Source organism: Mustela erminea, chromosome 10 (assembly GCF_009829155.1).
Source record: "Mustela erminea isolate mMusErm1 chromosome 10, mMusErm1.Pri, whole genome shotgun sequence".
Classification (NCBI taxonomy): domain Eukaryota; kingdom Metazoa; phylum Chordata; class Mammalia; order Carnivora; family Mustelidae; genus Mustela; species Mustela erminea.
In genome coordinates this window covers 65,821,398-65,837,070 of record NC_045623.1, presented here as the reverse complement: position 1 = coordinate 65,837,070, position 15,673 = coordinate 65,821,398, and the positions used below count along the sequence as shown (strand labels likewise).

General features: G+C 55.9%; 1 protein-coding gene across 1 annotated transcript in view; it reads right to left on the bottom strand.

The window, feature by feature from the left end:
* Nucleotides 1–3,821: 3,821 nt before the first annotated feature.
* Nucleotides 3,822–15,673, bottom strand: part of DHCR24 (24-dehydrocholesterol reductase) — a 30,008-nt gene continuing 18,156 nt past the window's right edge. The window contains exons 6-9 of the mRNA XM_032301518.1: nt 13,622–13,765; nt 7,467–7,664; nt 7,043–7,221; nt 3,822–6,271 (exon numbers count right to left, since the gene is read on the bottom strand). Of these exons, the coding sequence (XP_032157409.1) occupies nt 6,118–6,271; nt 7,043–7,221; nt 7,467–7,664; nt 13,622–13,765 (675 nt within the window). The 3' untranslated portion in view covers nt 3,822–6,117. The remainder of the gene's footprint in view (nt 6,272–7,042; nt 7,222–7,466; nt 7,665–13,621; nt 13,766–15,673) is intronic.

Here is a 15,673-nt window from a genome sequence, read left to right as displayed (position 1 = left end):
GATGTGTATGTTTTACTCTGGCTTTGAGAGTTTCTCCCACACGATTTAATTCCCGCGGCCCACAGTGGTAACCCGGTGACAGCGCACACTTTCTTGGCTGTCCCCTTTTCTCCACCTACTGTTTTGTTTTCTTCACCACCCAAACGAACAGCTTGCGCTCTAGTCCTCGTCTCGGGGTCTGCTTCGGACCCAGACCCACGCAAGCACTAACGTATTTCTCCAGCATCTCACTGTGTCACCTTGCCAGACCGCTGGCTTGGGCATCTCACTTCGGAGACTACTGCTTTCCTCCTGTCTGTCCAGCTTCTTACACACATGCAAGACAGCCCCGTCCAGCCCAGGGCGGCCATGCCTGCAGAAGGGTCCTAGGGATGACTCCCAGCTGAAATCCGGTTTCCCTGTGACCTTTGCCCTTTTGTCTGGGCAGGGCTATAAGAGACAGAGAGCTGAGGTTTGTTCGCTGAGCTCTACTGACCTTTGGGGAAGGGGGACAGGAGGTCGGGGTTCTTAGCTTTGCCCTTCTTGAACCATAGTGCAAACCCTGTTTGCTACGTCAGACTAAAAACTTGGGAGAAAGAGAGGTCCACAGCAGGGGAAAGGTTTGCCCACCTTCAATTCCAGTTCCAACTCTTGCAGCAGTCCCCAAGAGACTGGGGTAAGCCCTCTGACACGTACATCTTATAAAAGTCACCTCAGGACCTGACATTTCCCTGGTTGCTTAGGAGGGTAGCAGTTTCTTCCAGTTGAATATGAAGTCCCAGCAACTGGCCCTGAGCAGGGCAAAAACTGCCTTTCCTAAGCCATGTCACCAGACCTGGGACTCCAGCCCCATCCTGCAACCTGGATCTCAGGTGACATAACAGTGAGTGGGCATTTCCCCTGGGCAGTCTCGCTGCAGCTAGGTAGCTGGTCATCTAACACCCCTGCAGGATCAAGCCCAGCTGGCTTTTTGCAAGAGAAAACAGGCTCAGAGAAGGGACGAGTTTCCCCAGGTTGCACAGCATGTTCGCTTTAGCTAGCAGAGTTCATAGGAGGAGGCTTTTCTTGGCTTTGTTAGGCTCTCTGTAACCGAGGGTGATGGTTTGGACCATCAGGAATCCTATCCAGTGCCTTGTACCTCAGTTCACAGTGACCCCAGGCACAGCAGCCAGGCCAGATGAGAGGGGAAGCCTCTCATGTTCAGAGCTCACATCCTGAATCCTTGTGATAAGGGGCTCCTCACTGCCTGCCCGGGGGCTCAGCGAGCCTGGCCCTTGCTGTTGGCCCTGTCATGGTCCTTTGGCCCTAAAGGGTTTCACCTTCTCTAACTTGACCCTTGGCACTCCATTCCTGAACCCACTAGGAGCCCACCCAGAGTTGCCTCATTGGGACATAAAGATGCTCCTATCACCCAGGAAATTCCAAGGGATTTAGGAGCTCAGAGTCGGGAAGCAAGGTCAAAGGCCAAATATTAGAATCAAAGTTGTTCCTCGTGCTCTTATCACTTAGGAGATTACAAAGGATTTTTTTCAGGAGCCCCATGCCAAGAACTAGAGATAGAGACCATTATATGTTTTTTCTATTACCTTGCAGTGTCCCACTAAGAAACTCATTCCCTGGGACTGCTCCCTAGGGAACCTCGTGGGGGAGGAGAGGTGATGGACAGAGCGGGATTCAGCTATTTCGGGGTCCGTTGGGTCAACGATCTTCACACTACCTGTCTTGAGCTGTTCAAGCTGCTAGAACAACTTACCATAGACTGGGTGAATTAAACTATTTACATGTCACAGTCCGAGCCTGGCAAGTTTAAGATCAAGGTGCGGGCGGATCCCGTGTCTGGTAGGAGCCCTCCTCCTGGTTTGGGGATGGACGTCTTCTATCCTCACATGGCAACAATCAAAGAGAGGCCTACATCTCAGAGTCTCTTCTTCTGAGGACACTGATCCCATCACGGGGAGTCCACTCTCATGACCTGCTTACTTCCAGAAGGCCCCACCTGCCAATACCATGACATTAGGGCTTCCGCACATACGCCTCTAGCACCACCGAAATGCCCCTCCCTAGATCCCTAGAACTCCACAGAGCCTCACTGCTCTTTCTCAGAGCCCAGGCAGGCCCCTGAATGATTCGAGTAGTCAAGCAAGATGAAACCTGTAGACCATTTAATCATCAGGACAGAATTAGGAAACCTAGTTTAAAAATCAATCTACATTTCCCTTGCATAGTGTGAGTTTTCACACTACTAAGTCAAGTGTGGAAAACCAATGGTCACTACTCTGGCATGAATGTGTGTGTGTGGACACCGTGTGGGCTGTGGGTCTGTTTAGGCAAGAGGGGCTCTGGTGGAGGGAGAGGCCCTGAGTCAGAGCCCAACGCTCCGTGCCTCCCTTCTCAGCAGATCATGCCGTGAACCCTGAGCTCCCGCTACAGGTGAGGCCCAGCCGTGGGGGCTCATTGCACCATGCCCAGAGCTGGAGCCACTGTCTCAGCTGGGGCTGGCTAAGGCTCATTCCAGACTTCTGTGCTGTGAGGTGAGATACAGCTCTGTGCCCTTGTTGAATTCATAATAGCATCCACGTGACCTTCAGGCGAATCACTTGACCTTCCTAGAGCTTCGCTTTGTCGCTCGTAAAATGGGGGTGTAAGCCAACCTGCTTCTGGTAGAGGATGAAGATTCAATACAAGATGGTGTGTCGTGTGATATGTAAGGCTTAAGATACTAATTTTATTTCAAGGAATGTTAAAGGTATTTTCCCCTTTCAAGGAGAGTTTGTGAGCCCGAACGACCAGAAATGTCCTGAAGTGTTCTTCTAAACTTAGGATGGGAATCTCGTGTCACACGTGTTTTAGGAAAATGTCTGTCATGTGTATCCACGTGTACGAACCTTAGCTCTTCTATCTCGGTTTTTAGGCCTGACAACCTACTCAGGTGACTTTAAGGGTCCTAGCAAACACTCCCAAGCAGTAGTCACTCAGCTACGAAGCTCGTATTTCTTGCTCCTGGAACAGACTGGGCCAGGAGTCAGGTGATGAGCAGCTTTACTCCTTCCAACGAGTGACCCTACCAAAGCCTATGGCCCTTTTGTCACTGGCATCCAGCTGAGGGCAAGTGCCCAAACCTTGTGGGAGGTCTTTCCCAATTCCGTTCACGTCTCCTGAAGACAGGAGACATCTGAGTGCAGGGGAGGCTGGGGAATGCCGTTCTGGCAGCTTGAAGGAGGGGGTTTAGTGACCACGTGGACAAGCCAGGGCAACAGCTCCTGATGACCACAACCAATGCCCTAAGAAGCTGTCCTCTTCCTGAGCTACAACCACCCCTCACCTGGGCCCTTCTCATGGGTCCCCTGGCTTCTAGTGGGATCCCACTTCCACCTACACCAGGTCACACGGACCAGCAGCAGAAGTCCAAAAACGGGGAAGACTGGCCATAATCTCCCGGCCCCACCACAGGTGGCCCTCCCCCATGCCACCCTTCAGCCCTTGACCATTGGCATGCAGATCCAGAGGGGGGAACCCACTGGCAGTGAAGTCCATGCCTGACTTCATGCTGTGGTCCCCCAAACAGGAAACGACGAAGGCTGGTTTCCAGGTCACACTTTTATTTTTACAGAAGCAGCAGCCGCGCAGCCACGGGGACATGTGGTGGTCTGGACAGCTCCTGCGCTGCCAAGAGCCTGCCAGGGGATGCTCGGGCCCTTCTCCTTGGTCCCCAGGGTCATGGGAAACGTAAAAGCCACACACCATGCACTGCCGCACGCATCCCCCACCCCTTCCCCTTCCGTAATAGCTAAGGAAAGGATGCATCCTTCCGGCAGAAGAGACTGGCTGCAATTCGGGTTCTACAGAAAACCCGCGTGCAGCCAGAGGAACTCGGGGCTCTGGAGGGGAAAGGCCTATTCCTTTACTTCGCACACACACTCACCCTGGAGCCAAGGGTCACTCCCCATGAAACCACCGCATGGATGGACAGGGATAGGGCCGGCTACAGGACGAAGTCTGTCGTGTGGCCCACCATGCTTGGGTGTCGGCCCATCGGGGAACCTGATGACGGGAACAGAACATAAACCTGAGGCTGCTGTGATCCCGAGACCTTCCCTTCCAAGCCCCAGTTTCCGGGGGAGGTCTGTGAAGGGCAGGATTTTGGTTTTTCTAGGACTAAGGGCGATAGAGGCTGTTAGCAGCTCTGGCTACCCTCCCAGTGGCTTAAGGAGGGGGCCCTCTGGCAGAAAGCCAGGGCCTTCCGGGCTGGGCCCCTCTGCTCGGGCTAACCATTCCTCCACAAGAAGCAGGATCATCAGTTTAGCGTCGAGTGAGAAGCGCAGGAGCCCACCAGGAGGGCAAAGGCCAGAATTCACGCGCTCTGCAGACAAGCTGGAGAATGAGGTTTCTTATTTGTTTTTCTCATGCCCCCTCCAGAGGCCAAATGGGTAAGGGGAGGAGGGAGGGGGGTTCCTTTGCCTTCTGAGTGCCACGAATGTGCCCAGCACTCACAGGACCACACAGGGACGCCTGGCAGGGTGCTGGGCCCACGGGGGTATGGCCAAGCACCGTCGGGGAGAGCCTGGCTCCATCGGGATTCTGGCAACCGGCAGTGACAGGACGGACCCTTTCCTGAGAGCCACAGGTGCGCTTCTCCCAGAGTGCTGGGAGAGCTGGCCTTGGGCTGAAGGACGGACCTCACGTGAGACACAACCCCCATGTCCACGTGGAGGGTGGGTGAGGGGCTGCAGCTCGGAGATGACTCGCCCACGGTCGCCCGGCCTGCTGACAAGACAGCGGGGACAGAGCCTCCCCGTGCACAGCTCACGCGTGCTCTCTCTCTCAGCATGTCCTGCCTGGCAGAGTTCACTCCATCCTCGCTCCCTACTTGAACTTCTCAGGTGCTGGGTCCTCCGCGGAGGCCGGGCTGTTCTTCAGATGGACTCGCAGAACCAAACAGGCTTTCATAAGTCGGGGAGGACCTAGGGAGACTCCCTTCCTTCTAGAAGGGAAACGGGGCTAATTTTCTCTGAGCTTAGGATTTGTAAGGCACTGAAATTAACTACAGCTGAGGGCGGGGGAGAACCAAGGGAGGAGTGGTTGGAGAAATCAAGCTGCTGGTCTTTTCTCTGGGCCCCACAGTGAGAATCTGCACCAAGTCTCCATCTACTTGCTTGGTGGGGTCCACCCGCCACCCCCCACTGCATGCCGCAGAGCAGCGTAGAGGCACCCCCCTCGCCCCCGTAACTAGGCAGGCTCTGGGGACTGGAAGAGGCACGGAGGGTTGGGGAGCCAACGTGCAGGTGCTCCGGCCCCAGTTCAGAGCAGGAGCCACTCCACCTGGGCTGGGACGGGAGCCAGCCCTGAAACGTCTTCTCCGAGGACATGGTCCTCTCTGAGACGTGGGTGACGGCTGGGGTGGGTGTGCAAGCCTGAGCCGGAAAGAGAAGGGGCAGGGTGTCACCAAGGACGGCAGAGCGAACTTTGGACAGGGACCTGGCTTTGGCACAGCACACTGTGGGCCTGCCCGCCCTGTCTGTTGCCCTCTGGAGACCCGGGGGAGAGAGAGAGGCACCTTCCTTCCTTCTCTCTGTGAGGGCTGCTCCTGACCGGCTGAAGCAACAGCGGGGCGACTCTGGACCGTCCCATTCACCCTGCCAACCAAATCTGGGCCCAGGTGACCTCATACGGGGCTCTCCTGGACTTGACGCTGAACCCACAGCTCGCCAGGCAGACATGGTGCTGAGTAGGAGGCCACAGCTGGCACAGTGGAATCCTCAGGGTCCCCGGTGAGACGGCCACCAGTCCTGGATGTTCACGGCCGGCCGGCAGGCAGGCACTGTGACCCCGTTTCAACAGATGGGCAGCTGGATTCGGAGGGGCTGGGTGACCCGGCCAGAGTCACACAGCTCACAGGGCTGAAGCGGAAACCGGACTTAGCAACATCTGACTCGAGAGCCCACGTCCTTTGCCCTCCACTCGGCTGCCCCTGGGAGCTGGAGCTAGCCATCGGGGCGGTCCGGGCGGGATTTCTGGAAGGGGTTCTTTCTGGAAGCATGGATCTGGGAGAGTGGCCAAGCTTGAGTGAAGAGAAGAGGCCTCCTGGACCTGGGGACAGGGCCCCCCAACATGTCTGTCTATTTCCGGGCGGGCCCCTGCTCAGTGCCTGGCGGCCTTGCAGATCTTGTCGTACACCTCGGGGAAGGCGTCCTGGCAGCCGAGGCGCTCCCGCAGCCTGTGGTAGAGGGAGCCGTCGAACATCTCCCAGAACTCCTCCCGGCTCATGTAGCAGTCGGCATACAGCATCTGGAACCTGGGAAACACAGGAGGGTGAGGCTGCCCGGAGGGGAAGGGGCCCGAGAGGCCCCCGCTGGGTCCCTGACGGGCTGCAGGAAGAGCTCATGGAGGATTTCCTGTTTACCCCCTGCTGCCCAGGTGGGGTGGGGGCGGGCAGGAATGCTTGCCCCCACATCCATCACTCCCAAACTTTGATCAAAGCTCTGTGTAGTCCGTTGCCCTCCACTGCTCAGGAGTCTCGGCATTCGGTCACCATGGACTTGGGGATTTCACAGACCTGGAATCATATACAGTACTCCTTTCTCCTGGTTTTTTCAGTCCGCATAACTATTCTGAGATGTGTCCACCTTAAGTCCATCAGGGGTTTGTTCCAGGCTGGTTTCGGAGCTATGCTGTCCTGGGCCTCTGTGTGTGTGTGGCTTTCAGTCACCGCTCCCTCCCTCTTTCACTGTGCTCTTCCAACTCGAGCAACAGCCCAGAACCTATCTATCTAAAACCACATCACCATGTGCCCTGGGGCACGGAGCAGTGGTCCTGGGGCTCTGTGCCAAGCACCTGGGGGATGCTGGCGTCTTCATGGGAGGGGTGCAAGGAAAGGGGTGAGAAATCCCACTTGCAGACTTCCATAGGGTGCTTTCCAAACCAGAGGGTGACTGGGGCTCCACACTCCCTTGGCAACCAGCAGGCCTGGCTCCAGGGGTGCCTGCCTTGACCTTCCTCTACACCCCCGACAGCAGAGCCCAGGTGCTGGCGGCCTGGGAAGCATGCCACGCTCGGGGCCACTCACCCATGCACACTTCGGACGAACTTCTCTAACTGCCGCATGCAGGACCTGGCTTCAAAGTGCTTCACACGTGGTTCCCCGTAGGCTCCAATGTCAACATAGAGCTCGGCCTCGTCTCCCTTGGGGTGCACCAGGCCCGGCTGGCTGGGCAGGATGAACGGGCACAGCCAGATGGGATAGACCTGGGTGGACCAGAGAGAGGGGCATTGGTGCTTTTCCTGCAACAGGGGCCAGGGTCAGGGCGGGCCCATTCCACCTGTACCCAGGGACCCCTCCCTTTGTCTGCCCACTGCTTCACTCCCAATCCCTGAGGCTATGGCTGACAGCAGCAGCCCCCCATGCCTTCTCTCCTTTCAGGGCCATCACGGGACAGGCCCATTTTACAGCCAGGAACACTGAGGTCCAGGGCGTCCCGCCCCCTGCTCACGTGGATGTCACTGTGGAAGGTGTGCACTGCCTGCGACAGGCATTTCATGGGCACCAGCATGTCCTGCACCACGTGGTGCTGCTCGTATAGCTTGCGCAGGGTCTCGCCTTGGGTCAGCTTCAGGAGCGAGATCTTGGGAGGCACCATCCATCCAAAGAGGTAGCGGAAGACGGGGTTGTTGCCAAAGGGGATGATGTCCTGAAAGACAAAGGTTGGCGGTGGAGAGAAGGGCCAACAGGGCTGAGGGTCCCGTGGGCCAGGGCTCAGGTCCTCGCTCAGGGCTCCATGTGCACTCCTGTGTGGAGGGGAACAGTGGTGCCCAGGACTGGCCCAGCTGGGTCTGGGTTTGAGTCTCAGCTCTGGCCTATACCTGCTCGATGACCTTGGGCTAGTGACTTATTAACCTCTTTGGGCTTAGTTTCCTTATCTGTAAAATGGGACTGGAGGGAATAATGAAATACTGCCTAGAAGGCCTGTAGCCCAGTGCTAGGAGCAGAGTAAGATCACTGTAATTGTGCTATGGAGGTCAGGGTGACTGGCACACAGAAGGCACTTCGTCAGTGACTGAGAAATAAATGTTACTGGTCGAGAAGAGCAATTATGGGAGAGCTTAAGCAATTCCCCTAAAGTCACAGCCAAGGGCTGCTCTTATGGGCGGGGGCGGGGTGGGGGAGGAGGTCTGGCTCAGGGTCAGCCACGGGCCCACTGGTTCACAGTATCTCCCGAGGGGCCCCCTCGACTCCTGTGTAAAATGTGACGGCTCCCCACCCCTCCATGCGCAAAAACAAACTCTCTGTCATCTTTCAAGGGCAAGCTTGACGGCTGGCCTCCAACTCCGGGCAGAACAACCCACTTCTCTCCCATGCCTGTGGCCCTTCATAGCCTGCCTGCCTCCTCCAACTCAGCTTCCCCGGAGACCCTGCTAAGCAGAGGCTGTCTTCCTCTTCCGTGCTCAACCCACCACCGGGAAGGAGCCCCCTCCCTCAGCACTGCTTCCGACATTGCCCCGTGCCACCCACCAGCTGGCCACCCTGCCCCGACAGCGCAGACTTCAGGTCCCTTCAGTCACTATCCTTCTCCCTTGCTCCAAGCTTGTCTTTTGGAATATAAAGGAAGGCTCTTGGCTTCAAGAGGGCTACCCCATTCTTTTTTTTTTTTTCCTTAAAGAGGAGTGACCTTTTTTTTAAGATTTCATTTATTTATTTCAGACAGAGAGAGTGAGCACCTGCGTATGAGCTGGGGAAGGAGCAGAGGGAGAGAGAGGAGCAGATTCTGTGCTGAGTGCAGGGCCAGATGTGAGGCTCCATCTGATGACCCGGAGACCAGGACCCGGGCTGAAATCGAGGGTCAGATGCTCCACCGACTGAACCACCCAGGTGCCCCCGAGGACATTCCTTTATTCATTAAATAATTACGAGGTGCCTATGAGGTCTGGTATGAGGTTCCATGCTGAGTGCTGGGGATACCAAAATAACCGAGACATGGTCCCTACTCCTGAGGAGTTGAAGAGACAGGCCACACACAGGACTACAGTGGGGGAAGAGCTAGGACAAACAGACGCAGGGCCCACAGCAGACTAGGGGTCGGGGTGGCTTCCCAAAGGAACCCAGGTGCTAAGCTTTGCAAGCCGAGTGACCCTCCCTCCTCTCCCCTGGGATGAGCTCTCCGACTGGCAGCACACTCCTACGAGGGAGGGACCCCTCTGCGCCTGGCCCTGCCTGGCTCTGCGATCCAGGCACCTGCACGGACGCTGGCACATGACCTGAGGACACTGTGTAGCTCGGCTTTTATTGTTTCCTTGCTTGTTTTTGGAACAGCCACACACACCCACAGTAGAAATCCCAGCCATCCAAAGGTCAGGCCGCCTCTCACATCCTCCCCGTGTACCCCCTAGTCCTGACCCCACTTCATTCTTCCCCAACTCAACTTCCGTCCCCCAGAGGCAGCCATTGTTAGGAATGATCTGTGTCCCTTCCTAGAGACACTCGCTGTGTTGACGCGCGGGTGGGCGTAGAGACCGACAGCTCACAAGCGGCGGCATCTCACAGCCTTGTGCTTCTTCCCTCCTCCTGTGCCTCGGTGCACAGCCAGCCAGCACACGCTTGGTCGTGGGTGCCACCTCTGCTCTGCGGGGACCCACACACCACAGCTCCTGGGACAAACCTGGTCCACGAATAAAGCCCGGCTAGGACACAGCCATGCCCCCGAATTTCCATGCTGTCTGTGGCTGCTTCCAGGCTGTAAGGGCAGAGTGGCCTCTGGAGAGACCTCATGGACCACAAATCCCTAATGGTCATTTGGCCCTTTCCAGTGTGCTGATCATTGCCCTCCTGTGTGGATGGACCCCGCTGATTTAAGCAGTTCTGTACGGATGAGCATTTAGAGAATTTCCAGACCATTCCAGTGAGTATCCTTTCTACATGTGTCTTAGCCTAAATTCCTAGAAGTGGAAAATTCTGGTTCAAACCCTGTATGCCATTTTAATAGGTTATCTCAAGAACGGGTGACAGGGCACATGCTCCCATATGACACCAGGGGGCGCTGTTTCCCCACGCCCAGGCCAAGCAGTGTTGTCAAACTTCTGCCTCGTGGCCACCCTGCAGGTGAAAACGGGGACTCTGGCAGTTTTGTTTGCCCCGGCTTTAATAGAGTGAGACCAGTCATGTCTCTCACGTTTAAAAGCCATTTATATTTTTCTCTTTAAAACAGTTGTTAGCCAGAAGTATCAGCTAGAACCATTCCTTTTCCAGAATCTCAACTCAGAAAAGTTCATGTGTTTAACAGTGAGCCCCGCCCTCCTCCTTTCGCTCCTGTCTGCCCCATGATTCATCCCTCTGCCTCTGAGTGACCTCAGGCCCTGTGTCCCTGGCTTCAGTTTCAGTCTCTTGCTCTCATCTGCCTTTGCCGTTTACCTGTGTCCAGCCTGCTCTGCTCTGTGGGATTCCATGACAGATCCAGGGGGCCTGGCCCGAGCCGGGACCCCACGCCCCAAAGGCAGGCCCCATGGCAGTCGAAGAAACCTGAACCACCAAGAACCCTATCTAACACTTCCTCCTGGTGCTACTTCCCTGTATTAGCCAACCACTTATGCTGGCTGGAAAGGAGGATGTAAAAGGGAAGGGAAAGAGGGGGCTGCCCAGAGTCCTCTTTCTCTTCAGTCCTTCCTTACCCACCAGTAAGCCACACCAGAGTATTGGTAGAATGTCAATGTTACCAGGAAGGGAGATAAACACAACTGAGGTAGTTTCATGCGGCATCTCCACTGGGCCACTAGGAATGAAACACAGTCATGTGAAGAGCTCAATACTCCCTATATTTCTATTTCTGAAGGGATGAACAGTAAATTCGTTCCAATAATTTAAATTATTTTCTTGGGGGTCACCTGGGTGGCTCAGTGGGTTGACCCTCTGCCTTTAGGTCAGGCAATGATCCCAGGGTCCTGGGATAGAGCCCCGCATCTGTCTTTCTGCTCAGCAGGGAGCCTGCTTCCCCGCCCCCGCCCCCTCTGCCTGCCTCTCTGCCTACCTGTGATCTCTGTCAAATAAATAAGTAAAATCTTTAAAAAAATTATTTTCTTTACTTAGAACATTAAATAGCAAATTTAAGAGGGACCCTGGTAGTATCTTTGACAATACTCTTTCCCTGCTTTTTGCACTGGGCCCTGCAGATCACGTGGCTGGCCTTGACACCCACATATTGCTGATTAACTGAACTGGGTGAAGGCAGGCCTGGCCCCGGAGTGACAGGATTGGACGAGAGGTTCAGCACCTATGGCTGATTAAAGGGTGGATTCAGCACGGAGGAACCAGGGTGGTGGGCTGCCTGAGGGAGGAGGAGTTCACCCCTGGGGAGGGGGGAAAGGCATGTACTTGACATCGCCTTCTTTGTAGAAGTCTGGGCTTCTGCAACTCTACTGTGGTGGATGCTGTGGTGCTCCGCCCGGATGCCCTGTGTGCAAATCTCAGGTGTAAGACACCCATCCTACCAGATTCTTCCTTTCACCTTGGGCAGGACAGCCAGTGCTTCACGGCACATAAATAGAAGACAAACCTCATTATGAATCCTAGCTCTGTGGTTAAAAAAAAAAAACACCACCACCAATTCTTACTCCTGAAACCAATACTACACTATAATGTTAACTAACTTGAATTAGAAAAAAACAACAAAACACTCACAAATGCTTTGCTACTCCTTTCTTCAAAGAGGTGGAGCGTGATTTGCCTCGCCCTGATGCGGGCTGTACTTGCTCTAACAAGCGGCGGGTGGCGGGCTGGCGGAATGTGAGGAGACGGGCCCTGTAAGGCATTGGGGCTCCTCCTCGGTCTCTCTCCTGGACGGCTCCTGCTGCCCAGTCCTGAGGACACTCGAGCAGCCCACATGGCGAGGAACAGAGGCCTCTTGTTAACAACCGTGTGAGAGAACCTTCTGGAAAATAGATCATCCCCTCGCAAGCCTCCGGATGACACTGGACTATAGCCCTGAGCTGGAGCCACCCACACCCGCCACCATCCGCCCAATCCCTGACAATCAGAAAACTGTGAGATAACAGAAAATAATAAAAAGAAACAGTTGTTTCAATCCTCTAACTTTGGGATAGTTCACTATGCAGCAAGTTATAATTACACTTGATCTCTTTCTGAGTTGTGTTACTTTGGACAACCTAAGCCTCAGTTTTCCCCATCTGTAAAATGGAAAAGAACAAGGACCGACCCTCCTGGGGCTGTTAGGAAGTTTGAGATAATGGTGTATGTTTGGCGTAACAGCTAACATGTAAAGCGAAGACTCTGTCCTGTCGTTACCTTTCCCATGTTCTTCTCGGGGTCCCTTGCTGGTCCTCTTTCTTTTCCTATCCCCTAAATCATCTTCTTGCTCCTGACAAAAGCACACCTCCCACAATCCTAGCACTGCTCTTGGCAAGCACAGAGAGGGAACCAGGTCTTTGGCATTTGGCAAAATGCCCACCACTGACAGTGGCCAAGGGAGCTCACCTGGGGGAGGGGGGCGGGTCCCACGCTCCCAGGTGCTGATGAGCCCTCCACCCCCCAACTCCTCCAACCCCTCACCACAGCCCCACCACTTCGGCCTGTGAGACGTGGCCCAGAGTTAGGACAGATCATCTTCTCCTAGGAGACGGCCAGCTCTAACTCCTTCATGCCCGTCAGCCCTGTCTAACCTGGTCGTCACAGCTTCCAGGTGTCCAGTGACCTACCGTGATGCAACACGTCTTACTCTGACTCCACCCGGCCCTGTCCCCTTATCTCCTAAGCTGTCCTCTGTGTCCTCGTGGTGTGAATCAGCAAAGCCCCTCTATCCTCAGTCTCTTCGCTTGACATTGTCTCCGTCTGCCTGCTCTTAGCTGGGCCCTGGCTGGGCCCTGCAGGTCTCACGGCCATCATTTCCTCTCCCACGACCGTCTGGGGTGGGTGGAGGCGGGGGGCGGGGCGGCTCCTCCTGCTACCTCCTCGCTGCTTCCAGCTTGCTGTTCCTCTCCTCAGCAACTTTGGTGCAAGTTGCACAACATGACCAATGCACTAAATACCACTAAATGGTACACTTTAAAAGGTTACTTCTAGGTTACAGGACATGGAAAAAAAAGAACCCAGGTAGCCTGGTTGAGGACCCATGCTCTGGCTCTTCCTCTGCCTGGCTCATCCCCCACCCCCGCCCCCACCATGTTCAGGTCCCTGTGCACAAGTTACCCCCAGAGAGGCCTTCTCTGTCGCCCCTCCTTAAAATGTCACTGCACCTCACCCCTCCACGCATAACAGCAAATTCTTGCTCACCTTTCAAGGCCAAGCTCGACGGCCACCTCTGACCTTAGACAGAACGAGCCACCTCCCCTTCTGGTTCCTGTGGCCCATTACTGTGTCAGGGCGTGTCGGCTTGGTCAGGCTACTGCACCTCAAGGGCAGAGCTCATGTGTGTGTGCCCAAGCACCTGACCCGCGCCCCAGCATGGAGCAGCCGCTCTGGGACAGGCTGCTGTGTCCAAGTGAAAGCGGTCTGCTCCCCTTAGAAGGAGAGGACTGTGGTGTCATGTCCACGGGCACTCCCGGTCCTCGGGACACGGCTGATCTTGCCCTCAGGGAGGGAGTGAGGCCACCGTGCCAGCTGCCCTGGTTCCCTGCCCAGCCAGCTGGGAAACCCGAGCCTCACCTGGAGCTCCCAGAAGATGCTGCGCGTGTGGCGGTGGTAGTAGTGTCTCAAGGGAATGTACTCCAGGCCCTCCCGGTTCGTCTTCAGGTAGTTCTCCACGTGCTTGAAGAACCAGGGCTTGTAGTAGTTGCCAATGCTGTTCAGCTGAAATAACAGAGGGCGTGGTGTCAGCCCACAGACGAGGGCCGGACGCTGTCCGGCCGGAACCACCGATACCTGGCTTCGGTTCAGCACCCCTGGCCTTTCCAAAGCTCTCGTCTGTCACCACCCTTGGGAGTCCTGAGAGCCCGGGGAGGCTGGGCACCACGGGCACTCTCTCGCAGACAGAGAGAGAGGTGTGCCCAGGGCTGGCAGCTGCCAAAGGTCTAGAGAGCAAAGCCACCCCTCCCCCTCAGGGACAGAACCCAGAGGGACGCCTCCCCTCCCACCGCCCTCACCAGGTCCCGTGGCCAGCAACACTAACTGACATGGCACTTCCCCTGCCGAGACCAAACCCCACGACCCTCTGGGTGCCGTCTCCGGGCAGGCAGCTCCCCAACCTGCAGAGGAAGCTAATGCTTCCTGGCACCAGGCCCCCCGGCTTCCAATGCCTAAATCTGATAATGAGACAGCCTTCAGTCCCAAACGGTTCAGGACTTCACCTGCTGGGGGCCCCTGCCTGACTTAGCCTCTCTGGGCCTCAGGGTCCTCTGCATGGAACGAATTCAGGGCAGGTGCCTTTGAAGAGAGAGGCAGAGCTCCAAAGCTGGGGCCAGACCCTGGCCCCTGTCACCCACTGGCTCTGTGATCTGGGGCCGGTCACTCTCTCAGCCTCTCGTTTCACATAGAAAATGGCAATAAAACTATAGACTTCGGGGGAGAGATTCTGTGCCTATCAGAACTCACACACACATGCTGCAGACACTTAGGCCCCACATCAGACCACCTTCCTGGGGGTGGGAGAGGCTCCCGAGTTTGATGGGGCAGGTGAGATCACACCCAGCTGGGCAGCAGCACAGGGTGAAGGGGGAGCCGAGAGCAGTGGCCACGTGGCAGAGGCCGGATGCTGCCGCGGAACCATTGGGGAGGTAAAGGCAGGGCAGAGACAAGATGAGCTTTCCCAGAGTAGCTCATGGTGGAGACTAATCACACCAACATGCTCCTTCACGGCCGGCACTGGGCACTGTGTCCCTTTCATAACCTTGCAAGTCAGAACTGTCCTTGTCTCCCCAAGGAGGAGGAGGCGGAGAACCATTAGGGTTGAACAGAGCGCCAGAGGCCACACGGCTGCCAAGGGGCAGGGCAAGGACTCGAGCCTGTTCCACGCTGCACAACGAGGCCAGGGCTGGGCAGTGGGGAAGTTGAACCATGCGCTCTGGAATGTGAGCATTATTAAAACAAAAAACAAAGAACAATCACTATTTTCTCCCGATTCCAAAAACAAAGTAAACGCCTCGTCAGAACTTCAAATGCTGCAGAAACATGCAACTTGGCAGGAGAGACCTTGCAGTCTCATGCTCCAGCGAAACTACTAACACCGATGTGTACCCAGGAGGTTTTCTTTTCTGTGTGTTCACATGGTTTTATAAACATGGGATTGTCCTGCGCAGTTTGCGGACTCGCTTGTCCTACAACACACGGGGCTGGTGCTGGGCAGGCCACTCTGAGCCCTGCTTTCAGTACTGGCAAAATGGAGCTATTCCCAGCCCTGGAGTGGCTGCAGAGACCAGAAAAGTCGACGAGGAAGGGCCCACCATGACGCCTACCCCCTGGGCACAGCGGTCAGTTCCCAGCCCTCTCCCCGTACCCTCCCCCAGGAGCCTTTGGCCCCATCTCAGGGAACAGCACTCCAGCCCCTCTGGGTGTCCCCTCGTGCAGCAGGCCACTACGCTGGCAGGAATGTGGGGCCACGAGGTGCCAGGAAGCTGGGCTAAAGAGCCTGTTGGTGCAAGTCTGTTTGAGCGTGGCTAGCTTGGCAGAGCAAAGGACACTGTGTGCTGGCCTCTGCCCGCTGGTATAAGGACAGTGAAACCCAGCAGGAGCAGAGCCACCTGATCTAACCCTGGGGGAGGG